The sequence below is a fragment of the Dipodomys spectabilis genome, unplaced genomic scaffold (genome assembly GCF_019054845.1).
Source record: "Dipodomys spectabilis isolate Male_0828 unplaced genomic scaffold, ASM1905484v1 ptg000083l, whole genome shotgun sequence".
Classification (NCBI taxonomy): Eukaryota; Metazoa; Chordata; class Mammalia; order Rodentia; family Heteromyidae; genus Dipodomys; species Dipodomys spectabilis.
In genome coordinates, this window is record NW_024870760.1 from 184,070 (window position 1) to 202,193 (window position 18,124).

The window sequence follows — 18,124 nt, forward strand, 5'->3', positions numbered from 1 at the left end:
TAAATTTTCCCCAGCCTCCCTTAGCCCTTAGCCTGGGAGACAATCAGACCTCCCTTAGCCCTTTAGCCCAGGAGACAATCAGTCGCAGCAGGGAGTCAAGTCAAGCAGGAAAACTCATTTATTAACACAGAGCAAGCACTTTTTAAAGCAAAAAAGAGCGGGTGGAATGGGAGGGGAGGAAGAGGAACCAATCACTGTCAAGGTCACACCCTATCATGCACCTAAGCTTCCATGGGCTGGTTACGCACTGAACACAAAGTAAATCGGGCTCTGCCCACTCAACCCCCTCTCAGCGCCATCTTTGCTGCCATTGTGCCCTACACTCATGTGGATCAGTTGGCCCTTTTCTCCAATTCACCAAGTCAGGCCTCTTCTGTGACCTATTCATTTGCCACTGCAACTACTCCCACTGGAGTATAGCACCTCAAGAAGAGATTCTACACCCTCCTGGCTTCTCAAGATGTAATATAATGCTTGGCAGAGAGTAAGTGAGTTGGGTGCTCGCATCTGCAATCCTCACTTCTCAGGAGACTGAGAACTGGAGAATCATGGTTTAAAACCAACTCAGGAAAAAGTCCACAAAACACCATCTCCAATTAACCAGCAAAAGGTCAAGCTGAAGGTATATTTCAGGGGATAAAGTAAGAAAGAGAGTATCTATGTGGAAAAAATAGGGAAACAAATTTCTAAGCTAGAGAAACCAAACTCTTCATGTTCAGGATCTCATTTCTCCCTCCCCACCCCCCCCATACACTGTTAGGACTTGCACTGTCACTTACATTGATTCCTCTAGGCCATAAAGTCTCTCTATCAACTTTATTTTTCAAATTAGATTCATAATAGATTATCCCCTCTGCTGGAGGCTACTTAGCATACTAAGAGAAGACATCTGCTCTTTTTTTTTTTCTTTGGTTGGTCATGGGGCTTGAACTCTGGGCTTGGGCGCTATCCCTCAGCTCTTCAGCTCAAGGCTAATGCTCTACCACTTGAGCCACAACGCCACTTCCAGTTTTCTAGTGGTTTATTGGCGATAAGAGTCTCACAGACTTTCTTTGCATGGGCTGGCTTTGAGCCATTATCTTCAGATCTCAGCCTCCTGAGTAGCTAGGATTCCAGGTGTGAGCCACGGGCGCCCAGCTAAGACATCTGCTCTTTACCTATGCACATGCCAAATAACCCTTTTTGAAAATAGCTCTAGAGGTATTGTAGGAGTACAATCTCTTCTGTTAAAGTGGTTGCTTTGCAGAAATAGCACCATTTTAAATGTAGCTGTGATAGTACAAGAAACTATTTTAGTTAAACTGTATCTTCATGAAAAGTATTGCTTTTCTAGGGGCTGGAGGCTTGGCTCAAGTGGTATTGCTGAGTAAGAACTGTTTCTCTGACATTTGGCCAGGTACTCTGTTTTGGGGTGATTGTTCAAATAAACTTTTAACTTTTTTATTTCACACCAGCCAATCTTGCAAGATTGTGAACCTAAGATGTGACCATCAGAGCACATTAAGGATGAAATCTGGAGAAGTACTCACCCAGTGCACTTGGGTTTTGTCAGTAGCATTCTCCTCTGCAGAAATAAACATTGCCTTACCGAATTCAAGTTGGTGTCCTTATTCCTATGTGAGATACCAATATCCTGAGACATTTCCAACTATCATTTATACAATATTTACACACTGAGTGTAAAATTCAAGGTGTTAAAAATTTACACTTGTGGAAGTGGCGCTGTAGCTCAAGTGGTAGAGCGCTCGCTTTGAGCTGAAGAGCTGAGGGACAGCGCCCAGGCCCAGAGTTCAAGCCCCACGACCGACAAAAAAAAAAAAAAAAAAATTTACACTTGTGTAGACATCACCACAATACAACGATACAATATTCCCATTACTCCAGAAAAACCCTTGTGCCTGTATGTAGTATCTCCCTTTTTCCATATCTAGTCCTGGGGATAATTCTACCTCACAAAGAGAAAAGAAAACTGAAATGGGAACACACTCACCACAGGGAGCATTCTCAATAGCTATATTGCACAGAACTGAGTTCTGCAGTTGGGTAGAATTTTCTTTACTGAGAAAAACTCATGAAAGCTGATTGAATACCCGAATCTGGAGGTCACACTCCCACTCCTAGACCAACACTCTGCCAGGTAGCTTACCAGAAGCATTTCTGACTTGGTTATACTCAGGGTAGTTTGCATCCTCATTTTAAGTCCACAAACCCTTTCTGTGAACAATTGTAGCTCCTTTAATCCCCCTTAGAATGTGCACTGTCTCAATTTTCAATTTTATTGTATTTCAATTTCAATTACTCAATGTTATTACTAGAATCTTTTCCCTGAGATTTCCCACAATTTTAAATATTATTCTCTTAAATGTCCTCAGTATAAAACATGGGGTTTGGTTTTTCTTTTATTTTTCTCTCAGGAAATTCTCTAGGAGTTGTCTGAAAATCAATTTAATTAATTAGTTGATGGCTTTCTCTTGTTCTGAACTTTTTCTCCAAGCCTACACATGTCCAGTCCAATGGTAAGAGGTTCTTAGTCTTTTCTCCAGGCCCTAGCAGGCCCTTGTGAACAGTTTCCATGCCTGTCCTGTCCCCTTTTGAGCAGTGCCACACATGTCCCATCCTTGCTGAGCATTTTCTATTCATATACAAAATCTTGGTGTGCAGTTATGAGTCTTTTCTCCAAGCCCACACATGTGTTGTCCCCTGATGAGTGGTTTTGAGCCTTTTCTCTAGGCCCACATATGTCTGTCCCCTAATGAGTAGTTCCCATGTGTGTCCTTTCTCTTTGTGAGCTATTCTCATGCATGTTCTGTACCCTGGTGAGTGGTTCTTGTAACGTATATTAAATAGGTAGGTTTCATTAGGTAGCCGATGAAGAGAACAACATGTGCTATTCAGGAAGGAAAAGAAGTTTACCGAACTGCTGCCCGTGCCATGATGCATGTTGGAGAGGCATGGCTGAAAAAGGAAAAAAGGGACAACCCACCCCTGGGCCAGAACTTATTAGGCCAGGGACAGGAAGAGGTATGGCCACACTGGATCCAGATGTGACCTCAAGGTCTGAGACCTTCCTAAGGTCAGATGGGAGGCATGTGACCAGAGGTGGCCCAGGATGTGACCTACCAGGAAGGGAAGGTGTTACCTAGGTAACAGATACTGGGCAGAAACTTAGCCAAGAGGGAGGGAAGTGTCCCTGTTCAGACCTTACAGTTTTGAGTCTTTTCTCCAGGCCCATACACTTCCTACCCCCTTGTGGGCAGTTCTCATGCCTTACTTGTCCCCTAGTGAGCAGTTCCCATGCATGTCTTGTCCCCTGGTGGGCAGCTGTGAGTCTTTTCCCAATCCCACACATGTCCTGGCCCCTGGTGAAGGGTTCTGAGTACTTTTTTCCAGGTCCAAGCTAGTCCTGTCCCTTGTGAGGGGTACTGAGGTTTTTCTCCAGGCCCATGCAAGTCCTGTCCACTTCTGAGTAGTTCTGAGTCTTTTCTCCTGGCCCATTCATGTCCTGTTTCCTGCTGAGAAGTTCACAGGCATGTCCTCTTCTCTGTTGAGCAGTTATTATGCAAGTTCAATACACTGGTGAGTAGTTCAGAGTGTTTTCTCCCAGTTCCACTGGAGTCCTGTCCCTTGCTGAACTATTCTAAGACTTTTCTCCAGGCCTAGGTTTGTCTTGTTCCATGGTGAACAGTCCCCACACATGTTCTGTCCCTTGGTGGGCTGTTTTCAGTATTTTGCCCAGTCCCATGTATGTCCTTTCTCCAGGTGAGTGATTGAATCTGTCCTCCAGTTCCACATATGTCCTGTGCCCTAGTGAACAGTATCCACCCACGTCCTTTCCCCTAGTTAGTAGTTTCCATCTGTGTACTATTCCCTGCTAAGCAGATCCCAGGCATGTCCTGTCTCATGGTGAGCAGTTCTGAGTATTTTCTGCAAGCCTAAACATTTCCTGTCCCCTGGTGGAGCGATTCTGAATCTTTACTCCCAGAACAATGTGTGCCCAATACCTTGGTAAGTGATTCTGAATCTTTTCTCCAAGCCTATGCCTGTCCTTTCCCCTGATGATCAATTCCCATGCATATCCTGTCATTTCTCCAGGCCCAAGTGTGTCCTGGTCTTCTGGTGAGCAGTTCCCATGGTGTCCAGTATCCTCCATTTCCTGTACACTAGTGGGCAATTCTCAGTATTTTTCCCAGGCCCACATGTATCATGTTGCCAGGTGAGTGACTGAGTCCTTGCACCAGTCCCAGGCGCATCCTATGCCCTGGTGAAAAGTTACCACATGTGTCCTGTCCACTGGTACACAGTTCCCATGCCTGTCCTGTGCCACAGTGGGCTGTTGTGAATCTTGTTTCCATGCCCTGCTGAGTAGTTCCCATGCATACCCAGAATGCTGGTGAGTGATTTTGAGTTTTTTCTAGAAGCCCACGCATGTCCTGTCCTTTGGTAGGCAGTTCTGAGTCTTTCCTCCAAGCCCACACATGTCTTGTCCCATGTTGCTCTGTTCTGAGTCTTTTGTCTGGGCCCAAGCATGTCCTGTCCCCTACTGAGCAGTTCCCATGTGAGCTCTGTGCTCTGCTGAGCACTTCTCTCCCAATTAGCAGCTCCCATGTGTGGCCAGTACCCTGTGTGTCCTGTGCTCTTTTGGGTGTATTTTTTCCAGGCCCATACATGTACTGTCCCTAGGTGAACAGTTCTGAGCCTTTTCTCCAGGCTCACACATCCTCTACACTAGTGAACAGTTCCCTTTCATGTACTTTCTCCTGATGAGTATTTCCCAGACACATCCTTCCCCTGGTGATCAGATCTTATGTGTCATGTCCTGTCCCCTGGTAAGCAGGTCCCCCACACATGTCCTGCCCCCTGCTTAGTAGTTCCCATGGAAGTTCAACTCTGGTGAGTAGTTCAGTCTTTTCCCCAAGGCCACACATGTCCGTTCCCCTGGTGAGTGGTTCTGAATATTTTCTCAAGGCCCACTCTTGTCCTGCCCCCTGGTCCCCAAGTGTATAAAGTACCCTAGTAGGAAGTGGCGCTGTAGCTCAAGTGGTAGAGCGCTTGCCATGAGCTGAAGAGCGGAGGGACAGTGCCCAAGCCCAGAGTTCAAGCCCCACAACTGACAAAAAAAAATCTGCAAGAATATTTGGGCTGGGAAGGTGGCTCAGTGGTAGAGCGCTTGCCTTGCATGCATGAGGCCCTGGGTTCGATTCCTCAGCACCACATAAGCAAAAAGAAAAAAGCCGGAAGTGGCACTGTGGCTAAAATGGTAGAGCGCTAGCCTTGAGCTGAAGAGCTGAGGGACAGCACCCAGGCCCAGAGTTCAGGCCCCACGAGCGGACCCAAAAAATAAAATAAAATAAAATAAAAATAAAGTACCCTAGTAAGTGGCTCTTAGTCTTTTCTCTATGCCCATGCATGTCCTCTCCCATGGTGAGCAGTTCCAATGCATAGCCTGTTCCCTCATGAACAGTTCCCACATGTGACTGTCCCCTGGTGGGCAGTTCTGAGTTTTTTTTTTCTCCAGACCCATGCATCCTGTCCCCTGGTAAGTCTAAGGTCTCAGTGTCAGCTTGCTGATGATTAAGTCCCCACCCTGTATCTCCGTTTACAAAAATCTGTTACTATTTCCTGATACTATTTATCCAGTGTGTCACACAAATTCCCACCCCAGTTGCAACAGTCTCATTACATTCCTTTTGGAATGTGACTTTCTCCCCAACTCCTGTAGTCCATGCAATATCTTCATAACACCTATTCTAAGAACTGATCCTAACTCTAAATTGCCATATTCTACATAATGTGACCCATGTGACCTATGTCACTGTCACTCCAATTTTTAAAAAATTCAGCCTACAACTGTCCATGGCTGCTGCCTCCATTCCTGCTTGGAGCAGCACAGAAGGTCTGTCCCCCAGTAAAGCCTTGAGCTTGTATTGGTTGCTCTTGCTCGCCTCTCATTTGTTTTTTTTTTTAATCAATCTTATTTCTTCTTAGGTTTTATTTAATGTATAAAATGTACCTTTTTTAAAAGTTTGTCTTCTTTCTTCCTTTCATTTTTTTAACTGTGAAAATAACATATAGAGCGGTTATAATTACATGGGCAAGATAATGAGTACATTTCTTATCAAGCATTGTTGCCTCCACCTTTGTTTGCCCTTTCCATCCCTTACCATCTCCACCCCTCCACCCCGTCCCCCCACACACCTCCTCCTCCACTCCCCCCACAAGGTTGTAAAGTTTGTTTTTCGACATAACAACTTGTACATCTCATTGTTGCAATGGGTCCACCTGTATCCCTATTGAAATGATTTATTTTTTCCCTTCCCCTCCACAAATTATTCCAACAACAAATACAGTGAAAGCAGGGGTAATACCGTGGGGGAGGGACATACAAAGCAACAAACAAATCATCTTATAAATATGTTAGAAACAATCACATGAAAGAAAAAACAGGGGCTGGGAAGGTGGCTCAGTGGTAGAGCGCTTGCCTTGCATGCATGAGGCCCTGGGTTCGATTCCTCAACACCACATAAGAAAAAAGCCAGAAGTGGTGTTGTGGCTCAAGTGGTAGAGTGCTAGCCTTCAGCTGAAGAGCTGAGGGACAGCGCCCAGGCCCAGAGTTCAGGCCCCACAACCGGACCCAAGAAAGAAAGAAAGAAAGAAAGAAAGAAAGAAAGAAAGAAAGAAAGAAAGAAAGAAAGAAAGAAAGAAAGAAAGAAAGAAAGAAAGAAAGAAAGAAAGAAAGAAAGAAAGGAAAGAACATTTGAATACATATCTTTGGGTTCATTTCACCTAACATCAACTTATCTGACCTTTTCTACTTGTCTCAGACATATACTAGTTATTGCAAATAAGGGAAACCATGGGACCTATGTTTCTTTGGGCCTGGCTTACTTCACTTAATATAATTTTTTCCAAGTCTTTCCATTTCCTAACAAATGGAGCAATGTCATTCTTTCTGATGGATGCATAGAATTCCATTGTGTATATGTACCACATTTTCTTGATCCATTAATCTACTGAGGGGCATCTGAGTTGGTTCCATATCTTAGCTATGGTAAATAATGCTGCAATAAACATAGTTGTGCTGGTAGCTTTAGGATGGTTCTGTTTGTGATTATTTGGGTAAATGCCCAAAAGTGGGATTGCTGGGTAATAGGGGAGCTCTATGTGGAGTCTTTTCAGGAACTCCATACTGCTTTCCAAAGTAGTTGAACAAGTTTACACTCCCACCAACAATGCAGTAGGGTTCCCTTCTGTCCACATCCCCTCTAGCATCTGTAGTTATTAGCCATTCTAACTGGGGTGAGGTGGTATGTCAATATTGTTTTGATTTGCTTCCTTTTATGGCTAGAGAGGTTGAGCATTTCTTCATGTGTCTATTGGCCATCCTTCTTTCTTCTTCAGAGAAGTTTCTCTTTAAGCCTTTAGCCCACTTATTTATTGGGCAGTTGTTTCTTTGAGGATTTGTTGTTGGGGGATTTAATTTTTTGAGTTCCAGGTATATTTTAGATATGCGATCCTTGTCTGCTGTATGGCTAGTGAAGATCTTCTCCCAATCTGTGGGCTTTCTATTGATTTTGCTAGCTATGTCCTGTGCCATGCAGAAGCTCTGCAATTTCATGCAATCCCATTTGTCCAACCTTTCTTTGATTTGTTGTGTTTCTGGGTCTCTATTAAGAAAATTTCAGCCTGTGCCAAGGAGACCTAGGGTTTCTCCTATTCCATCCTGTAATGTTTTCAGAGTGTCTGCTTTGACTCCGAGGTCTTTGATCCATTTGGAGTTGATTCTGGTGCAGGGTGATATATAAGGATCTAATTTTAGTTTTCTACAAGTGATTAACCAATTTTTCCAGTACCATTTACTGAAGAGGCTGTCTTTCTTCCATTCTATTTTTTTAGCTCCCTTATCAAAGATTAGATGGCTATAGGTCTGTAGGTTCATTTCTGGTGTTCAATTCTATTCCATTGGTCCTGAGGTCTGTTCTTGTGCCAGTACCAAGTGTTTTGATTACTATGGCTTTGTAGTAGAGTTTGAAATTTGGTATTGATATTCCTCCAGCACTTTTATTTCTGTTAAGGATCGTTTTTGCTATTCGGGGTCTTTTATTGTTCCATATGAATTTTTGGATTGCCTCTTTTATTTCCTTGAAGAATGAGTTTGGAATATTGATAGGTATCACATTGAATTGTAGATAGCCTTGGGAAGTATTGCCATTTTCATGATGTTGATCTTTCCAATCCAGGAGCATGGGCGTTTTTGCCACTTTCTAAGTTCTGTTTTGATTTCCTTTTTCAGGTTTTAAAGTTTTCATCATAGAAGTCCTTCACTTCTTTGGTCAATTCTTAGGTATTTTTTTTTTTGTGGGGCTATTACGAATGGAGTTGCTTTCCTGATTTCAGCCACGCTTTTCTCATTGCTAGCATACAGAAAAGCCATTGATTTTTGAGGGTTAATTTTATACCTTGCTACTTTGCCAAAGTTTTGAATCAGCTTGAGTAATTTGGGAGTGGAGTCCGTAGGATTTTTTAAATACAAGATCATGTCACCTGCAAAGAGGGAGAGTTTTACTTCATCTTTCCCTATTTGGATCCCTTTTATGTTTGCATCTTGTCTTATTGCTGTAGCTAGGCATTCTAATACTAGATTGAAGAGAAGTGGAGAGAGTGGACATCCTTGTCTCATTCCTGAGTTAAGAGGAAATCGCTTTAGTTTTTCACCTTTAAGTGTAATGCTGGCTGTAGGTTTGTCATATACAGCCTTTATTGTATTGAGGAATGTTCCTAATTTTTCCAGAACCTTCATCATAAAGGAGTGTTGGATCTTGTCAAATGCTTTTTCTGTATCTATTGAGATAACCATGTGGTTCTTATCCTTGCTCTTGTTGCTGTGATGAATTATATTAACTGGTTTGCATATATTAAACCAGCTTTGCATCCCTGAAATGAATCCTGTTTGATCATGGTGTATGATTTTTTTGGATGAATTGTTGAAGTCAATTGGCCAAAATTTTGTTGAGAAGTTTTGCATCAAAGTTCATCAAAGAAATGGGTCTATAGTTCTCTTTCTTTGATGAGTCCCTGCCTGGTTTTGGGATGAGGGTTATGATGGCTTCATAGAATGTGTTCGGTAGTGAACTTTCTCTTTCAATTTCATTGAAGAGTTGGAGGAGTATTGGTGTGAGCTCTGCTTTGAAGGCCTTGTAGAACTCCGCTGTAAATTCATCTGGTCCTGGGCTTTTCTTAGATGGGAAATCTCTTATTGCTGTTTCTATTTCAATGCTTGATATGGGCCTGGTAAGATGGTTTAACTCATCTTGGTTTAGTTTTGGCATGTCGGTATTTGCTAGGGAAAGGTCCATTTCTGCCAATTTCTCAAACTTATTAGCATAAAGGTTTGAGAAGTATTCCTTTATAATGTTAGGAATCTTGGTTGTTTCTGTGGTGATGTTTCTATTCTCATCTCTGAGTTTATTTATTTGGGTGTGTTCTCTTCTTCTTCTGATAAGATTTGCTGAGGGTCTTTCAATTTTGTTAATTTTTTCAAAGAACCAACTCTTTATTTCTTTCCGTCTACTGAATTGGGATTTATCTTGCTGGTCTTTTTCAAGGAGGTTCAGATGTCTCATTAAATGGTTGGTTTCAGATCTCTCCAATTTGTTGAGGTGGGAACTCAGAGCTATAAACTTGCCTCTGAGTACTGCCTTTGCTGTGTCTCAGAGGAGCTGGTAATTTTTGAATATCATGAACATTTGAATCTCATTTCTAATCTCTTCCTTGACCCACTGGTGATTCAACAGTGTGTTGTTCAGCCTTCATGTGTTACAGGACTTTCTTTGGTGGCTTTTGGTGCTGAGTTCTAATTTTATTCCCTTGTGGTCTGAGAGAATGCAAGGTATAAGTTCAATGTTTCTGAATTTGGACAAGTTTGCATTGTGACCTAAAATGTTCCATGTGCTGCTGAGAAAAACGTGTATTCTGATGCTGCTGGGTGAAATATTTGGTAGATGTCTGTTAAATCTAGTTGATCTATGCAGTTGTTGATCTTTGGTTTATCTGTTGAGTTTTTGCTGAGCTGATCTATCTAGTGAGGATAGTGGTGTGTTAGAGTCCCCAACAATTAATGTCTTTGGATCTATGTGAGATTTGTTGCCTCTCATTTCTTACAGTAAGCAGTTACCAAGTGTGACCTGCTCCCTGTATCCTGTACAGTGGGCAGTTCTGAGACTTTTCTGCAAGCCCACATGTGTCCTGTCCCCTGCTGAGCAGATCTGCATCTTTTCTCCAAGCCCACACATATTCAGTCTTCTTGTGGGCAGTTCTGAGTATTTTGCCTAGGCTCACAGGAGTCGCTCTACTGATGAACAATTCCGAGTCTTTTTTTCTAGGACCACATGTGTCTAGTCCCCTGGCGAGCAGTTTGCAAAGGAATTGTTAGTGTCTCACTCCAGAGAGGTTCAGATTGACTATAATACTATCAGGGTTTACTTATAGATGGAAGTTACTGTACAAGATGAAGTTTAGTGGGGCTGGGAAGGTGGCTCAGTGGTAGAGCATTTGCCTTGCATGCATGAGGCCCTGGGTTTGATTTCTGAGCACCACATAAAGGAAAAAGCCAGAAGTGGCACTGTGGCTCAAGTGGTAGAGTGTTAGCCATGAACTGAAGAGCTGAGGGACAGTGCCCAGGCCAGAGTTCAGGCCCCACGGCTGGACCCCCCCCCCAAAAAAAAGATGAAGTTTAGCAAGTTTTTATGAAGATACCGGGAAAGGGAGGGGGGTAGCCAGGCTGGTGTGAGGAGCAAAGGATTACTGTGTAAGGCTTGTGTTCAAACAGAGGATTATTTGCAATGGACCAACTCAGCTGGAGCACTGGAACTGACAGGACAGGGATCTCAGGATAGGTGGGCAAGGAGTCGGCGAAGTGATAAACAGACACAGACTCAAAAGAGTTTCAGCTGAGTGTATCTTTATTGAGGAGAATTAACATTTTTATACAGTGTGCGATTGTGACATAGATTCTTTGTTTATTTAAGCACGTAATCAATTTTTTTAAAGGCAAAGCATTGATGAATTACATGAAAATCGATGACTATCCCACCAACTGTTTAAGCTAAGTGGTGCGAAACAAGTCTAGCATATAGTTTAATACAATGCGTCATCTTTCAGCCTTTTTATGTTTAATAATTAACAAACCTAAGACAGGGCTGCACTTATATTGTATCTTTATTTTTTCCATATATTTTCAAGTCCCTTTGAAACCATCCTAAAAACCACTTCCAGGTTGAGTCAGGCATTCTCCATTTTCTATAATTTTAATCCCAATATTTGTTCACATAAATTTCTAATTGTTATTTTAAACTATCTTATTGTTGTTTTGATAATAAACACCATAATGATCTAGATCTACCTAATCTTTGTATAAAATCTAATGAGTTCCAAAATACCCTTTTTCCTTTTACATTAACTCATCTATTTTTATCTTTATAAGCTCCTGTATAAGGCAATGGTTTATCGATCGGTTCAGGAAATGTGATGTCACTAACTTTATATTTGATGGGAAACCAGCATCTATTCCCTATAATGTAAGCTGGACTAAACTTAATCATAACTGTTGGGGGAATCTTTTCCTTTTATTATCAGGGGTCCCTTTTTCTAGAACTCTCTGAGCTTCTGGGATAACTCATTCTAGCTTAGTTTAATTCATTAATTCTGCCTTTTGTAACATATCTGGAAATTTTAAGTTTCTGTATTTACTATGAATGAGCTGCAAAACTGCTTGTGAAGTTGTAGAAGTTTCTGGAGGCAGTGTCACATCAGATGATAGATTGGTTGGGGCATTGCCCACATTTAATCTTTGGTCCTAGTCTTTATTATTCAGAGAAGCTGTCTCTATTGGACGGTGCCATGCCACTTCCTGCAGAGTCTGCATGAGAGATAGCATTAGACAAAGAGCTTCAAGGAAGCATGCCTGCAGGAAAGGGGTATTGGTTCAAGGCTTCCCATACACTTGGCTGCACCTTTATAGCCTCTGCCTTTAGTCTTACTATATTCTTCTTGGTTGTACATTCGTTGCCTTTATTCTCGTTTTGGCTATTTTTCTATTGATCTGCGAACAGAGCATGTTGTATCTTTCCAGTCCAATAGAGACGGCTTCTCTAAATAATAAAGACTAGGACCAAAGATTAAATGTGGGCAATGCCCCAATCAATCTATCATTTGATGTGACTCTGCCTCCAGAAACTCCTACATCTTCACAAGCAGTTTTGTGGCTCACGCATAGTAAATATAGAAACTTAAAATTTCCAGATATGTCACAACAGACAGAATTAGTGAATTAAACTAAATTAGAAAGAGTTATCACAGTAGTCCAGAGAGTTCTAAAAAAAGGGACCTCTGATTATAGAAGGAAAAGAAAGATTCCCCCAACAGTTATGATTAAGTTTAGTCCAGCTTACGTTATAGGGAATAGATGCTGGTTTCCCACAAAATATAAAGTTAGTAACATCACATTTCCTGAACCGACCAATGAACCATTGCCTTATACAGGAGCTTATAAAGATGAAAATAGCTGGATAAACATAAAAGGAAAAAGAGTATTTTAGAACTCATAAGATTTTATACAAAGATTAGGTAGATCTAGATCATTATGGTGTTTATTATTTAAACAACAATAAGATAGTTTAAAACAACAATTAGAAATTTATATGAATGAATATTGGGATTAAAATCATAGGAAATGAAGAATGCCTGACTTAACCTGAAAGTGGTTTTTAGGATGGTTTCAAAGGGACTTGAAAATATATGGAAAAAATAAAGAGTACAATGTAAATATAGCCCTGTTTTAGGTTTGTTAATTATTAAACATAAAAAGGCTGAAAGATGACGCATTGTATTAAACTATATGCTAGACTTGTTTCGCACTACTTAGCTTAAACAGTTGGTGGGATAGTCATCAATTTTCATGTAATTCATCAATGCTTTGCCTTTAAAAAAAATTGGTTACGTGCTTAAATAAACAAAGAATCTATGTCACAATCGCACACTGTATAAAAACGTTAATTCTCCTCAATAAAGATACACTCAGCTGCAACTCTTTTGAGTCTGTGTCTGTTTATCACTTCGCCGACTCCTTGCCCACCTATCCTGAGATCCCTGTCCTGTCAGTTCCAGTGCTCCGGCCGAGCTGGTCCGTCGCAGGACTGGAAAGAAACTAAATGCTCAATTGCAGATCAATAGAAAAAGATCCAAAACAAGAATAAAGGCAACGAATGTACAGCCAAGAAGAATATAGTAAGAATAAAGGTAGAGGCTATAAAGGTGCAGCCAAGTGTATGGGAAGCCTTGAACCAACACCCCCTTCCTGCAGGCATGCTTCCTTGAAACTCTTTGTCTAATGCAATCTCTCATGCAGACTCCGCAGGAGGTGGCGTGGCAATTATTGGACCTGGTGAACAGTGTTTGTGCCTCGACAACCTGGATGGAGCTTCTCTGTCCAGGATGTGGACAGTGGCTACAGAGTATTTCCTCTGCATTAGGATACACACATTTTAAAAAACATTTCAGGTATCAACTCATTTAATTCTCATGGCAAAGCTGCAGAACAAGTGCTACTGCTAACCTGACTAAACTGAAACCACACAGGTAATTTTGCCTAAAGCCACACAGCTAGAAAGCGGTAAAGATGGACGGAGCTCAGAAGATAGGAACCCCAGAAGTCTTGTTCTATAGCAACTCCCCTTAATCAATATAGTATGCATACCAATGAGATAAAGGCATCTGGTGGAAGAACTTTCAGTATATTTGAGATTTGTTTCTCTTCTTTGGAAGGTTGTCATCTTCATATACTTGTTGTATCAAGTATGCTGGCCACAAGACCATCATAAGAATTGGTGGAATAAAAAGATGGAAAGTTCTTAAATCGTTAGGACATCCTTGAGCAGTAGAAAGAATTAACTGTGAAACTGCTCTACTTTTGGATTTTTTTTCTTGCCAGAGATGGGCAAAAGGGAAGGAGTGAGTATAGGATAATAAACCAAGGAAGGATGGCAGTGAAGAAAAATAACAAGGCAATTACACAGTATTGTGCACACTTGGGCTGCTATTTGTTGGAATTTCCAAAGATGAACAAATATCATGAACTGGCGGCTTTTTGTTTTCTAATGGATATTTTCAAATATGTATGTAGGAACTACTGCACAACTTCAACACGTATCTTTCAAAGCCAATCATTTTGAGGCAGGATAAACTGGGTAAAGTGAGGCCTGGTGAAGGCAACTCAGAAATATGGTATTAAGAAACAGAGAAACACTATCTATGCTCCAAAGAAAAACAACTGGGTGCATTCCTTCCTGAGAGATACATTTCTTACCCCAACAATTAACATTTGTTTGGCAGCATGTATGCCTTCTTGAAAGAAATGTTCTCCCAAAATGTAAGCAACCTCTTACCCAAAATGTAGACAACTGGACACTTTCCTTATCTCTAGGATATGCATCTGTTTTATGGCAGGATGCACTCTTACCAGAAAGAAATGCCCAAAACATCCAAGGACTCAGAAAGTGTAACACTAGGAATAATTAGAGCAAAGCTAAAACACTATGTTTGCATAACTTTGAAGTCAGACACTCCCCCCCCCCTTTACCATATAAATACCCACAGCAAAGAGCTGTGTGTCTCTCTCTTTGATAACACCCACACTCTGTTAGTGAGTCTCTGCTATTTTGTCTGTTTTCAGGCTTGCTTATAATAAAGCTCTGCCAGGCTTTCTTACCAGTGCGGCTTGTCCAAAAATTCTTATTCTGCGATCAAAGTCAAGTACCTTAAGTGAAGTGTCACTACTTTTAGAGGGAAGTTTCACAAACCCTCACCTGCATATGGTCATAATTTCGCTCTCCTCTCTCCCTCTCCCTCTGTATTAGTGTGTGCGCGTGCTTGAATTCATAACCTGGGCACTGTCCCTGAGCTTTATGTTTTTCTTAAGCCTAGAGGTCTATCCCTTGGGCCACTTCCAGCGTTTTGGGTGCTTAATTAGCAATAAGAATTTCATGGACTGCCTGGGATGGCTTCGAGCCATCATCTTCAGATCTCATCCTTCCATTAGCCAGGATTACAAGTGAAAGGCACCACAAGTGCCTTGTTTCATTTTTAAATCTCTCACTTTTCCAGTATTCAGAAGCAAATTCCAGATATCCTATCATTTCATCCCTACATATTTCGGCACACATCTCTAAAGCAAAGGAAGAGGAGCCTAGGGCATTTGATGTCTTTGTCTAGCTTACTGGGTGGCAGCATTTGTCTCGAACTTATTTGTAAAATAAGCTGTATTGAGGGTTGCAACAGATTTTTTTAAAGTAACTGCAATACTCTTCACAGCTCTCACAAAACTCTCCAGGAAGGAAGCTCACCCCATACATCTAGGGTGGGAGATTTATCTTCCAAGGCCTAGGGAGAGGCTCACAGACGCTTTTACCTCTAGGTTGGCAGCTAAGCGGTGGTCTCAGTACCTGCATTTTAGCCCCAAGGCGGCTTCCAATGAAGCTCAGCATCCAGGCAAAGTCTCCGCCCACTGACGCCCACAGCTGCCCAACCCCCTCCTCTCCCCCCTCCCCCCCATTTTCATACACCCAGTCCTCAGCCATTGTGCCCTTGAGTGGGAAGTGATGTCCTAGAAGTCCAGATCAGACTACAGAGCACTACGGGAGAGAGCTAAGGGACTGCGCCCTCTCAACACCCCGCCCATCTCCCTCCCCGCCAAACCCGCGCGCCACCAAGCGTTCCTTTCCGCTTGGGGCCCGCACGCCCGCTGTGCGTCCCGCTCGGGGCCGCGCCCTTCTCCGTGCGTCTGATCGGGGCCGCGCCCGCCTGCTGCGCGTCCCGCCCCGTCCCGCTCGGGGACGCGCTCGTCCGCTGTGCGTCAGTTCGAGGACGTGCACCCGCCCCCTCCCCCCTCGCCGTGCTTTCAGGGTATGTTCTGCAGTCTCTCCTAGTGCAACCTTGACCACCGTACAGTTTGGCCCGCCATGTTCTTCTCCCTGGCGTTTCAGGCCAGAGCAGCCAGCCTCACTGCCCAGTGGGTAAGAAAGCTCTAGATGAACTGGCCACTGGTGCCACTCTGACTCTTTGTACTTCACCTAATTTGGGGCAGAGGAGGATTCTGAGCTCCGGACGAGCTGCACCAAGGACGCTGAGGCCTTCTTCCGCCCTTCAGAGAAGCCTCGGGTCGGGAGAGGGGAGGCTGGGCCTCTGCATGGTGGCTTTCTTCTCTACTATGGGAAGTGTACGCCTAGTTGGATTATGAAAGGCAGGAGGGAGTGGACACTAGGTGAAGGTTTTTGTTTTGCTACTGCCGGGAGCCTAAGCTTTTCTTTGGTAAAATAGCTGTTTCTAGGATTCCTGGCTAGAGAGGTAGAGTCATTTTATCTAGCGGTCGCGTTGCTATAAAATTAAGGCCTACTGGAGAAAACTGGCTTGCTTGTTGGAGGATTACTGAGTTTCTTCAGATCTAAATGAGGGTGCATTGGGTTGTTTACTGCAACTTGTGCTTTGAATATCCTAAGTGCTTGGTAAACAGTCGTACTAATAGTACCTCTAAAACTACACCCAAAGAATTATGGGAGTTTGATTGCCTTTAAAGGTTTAAGTACATCTCATATAGGCAAGGAAATTGAATTTCAAAGATGTTTGAACATAATTGAATTAAAAAGAAACCAGGTTCCAGAAATGACTATCAAAACAGGGCATTTACCAACAAAAAGCCTAACTTATGGTTAGTTGGGATTTTTTTTTTTCTAACAGCACAATAGATCTAGTCTGTTCTTAACAAAAGACAGGGAGGTATTACAAGGGTTTAGAGACCCGAGTTTGTATAGTAGACTACCATCTTTTGCAGTTAGGTGATCTTGAGATGTAAATCTTCCTGGCAGCCACAAAGTGGGAACATTTCCACTTTAGTCAATCAGTAAACATTTGAAGGGCTTTTTATAGGTCATGCATTGCTTGGACCAGGTAATTGGATTATATAATAACACTATTTCCTGTGTGCCAAGCATTGTTTAAAACATTTATATATTATCTTGGTTTTTAGATTTGGTACTATGTTCTTTTTCCTTATTACAGATTACAAATGGATCCAAACCTTTCTTCTTGTGGAGTTTGTCTCATATAAAAGAAAAGTTAAGATAGCTGGGGGCCGGTGGCTCACACCTGTAATCCTAGCTACTCAGGAGGCTGAGATCAGGGTTCAAAGCCAGCCCAGGCAAGGAAAGTCTGTGAGACTCTTATCTCCAGTAAATCACTAGAAAATGGGAAGTGACACTGTGGCTCAAGCGGTAAGAGTGCTCCCCTTGAGCTGAAGAGCTGAGGGACAGCACCCAAGCCCAGAGTTCAAGCCCCACGACCGACCAAAAAAAAAAAAAGAAAAGTTAAGGTGAATATGATACGGTGTAAAAATGTGGTGTTAAGAGATCAGGATAAGCCTATCCAGTTTGGTTTAAAGGTGGGGGTCAGATTTTTCCTAGTGGTAACACAGATTGTTGGAGGAGTTGGAAGATATTCTAGGTGAGCAGGAAAACCCTTAAAAAAAAAAAAAACCTGACAACATAGGCAAGGAAGGAAAAGATTGGTGTTTGTTGAGCAGCCAACTCACTATTGAGGTAAAGTGTGTTCCCAAATGACCGGGGCAGGAACCAAATTTTGGCACTCCTTCCTTGCCATACTAACTTAATTTTATCTTAGAGGCACTAAGTTGGAAATGGTCACATTTCTGTTTTTGATAGCTCACTAGTTAAGAGTAAGGGCTGAAGGGTTCTGAATAGAGCCATAAACATGGAGACTACAGAGATCACAGTTCGAAGCCAGCCTGGACAGAAAAGTCCAAGAGGCTCCATCTTCAAAGTAACCAAAAAACTGTTAGGGTTGGTGATGTGGCTCGAGTAGTTAAGTGTCAGCTGAGGTAGCAAGCCAAACATATGCGAGGCCCTGAGTTCAAATGTTGGTAGAGTTTCCTTTTTTTTAATGAGTTACTACTTTTTAGTTAGCTAATACTTCTAGTTTGGTAGTTATGAAGATTGTGGTGGCATTTTTAAAAGCATTTTATATTATTTCATTCATTGAGGATCTTTTATGTCCTTAATCA

At 42.3% G+C, this 18,124-nt stretch overlaps 1 protein-coding gene across 1 annotated transcript in view; it reads left to right on the forward strand.

Moving 5' to 3' along the window:
• The first annotated feature begins 15,940 nt into the window (after nt 1-15,940).
• Ndufv2 (NADH:ubiquinone oxidoreductase core subunit V2) overlaps nt 15,941-18,124 on the forward strand; it is a 28,817-nt gene continuing 26,633 nt past the window's right edge. The window contains exon 1 of the mRNA XM_042683697.1: nt 15,941-16,064. Coding sequence (XP_042539631.1) covers nt 16,011-16,064 — 54 coding nt within the window. The 5' untranslated portion in view covers nt 15,941-16,010. The remainder of the gene's footprint in view (nt 16,065-18,124) is intronic.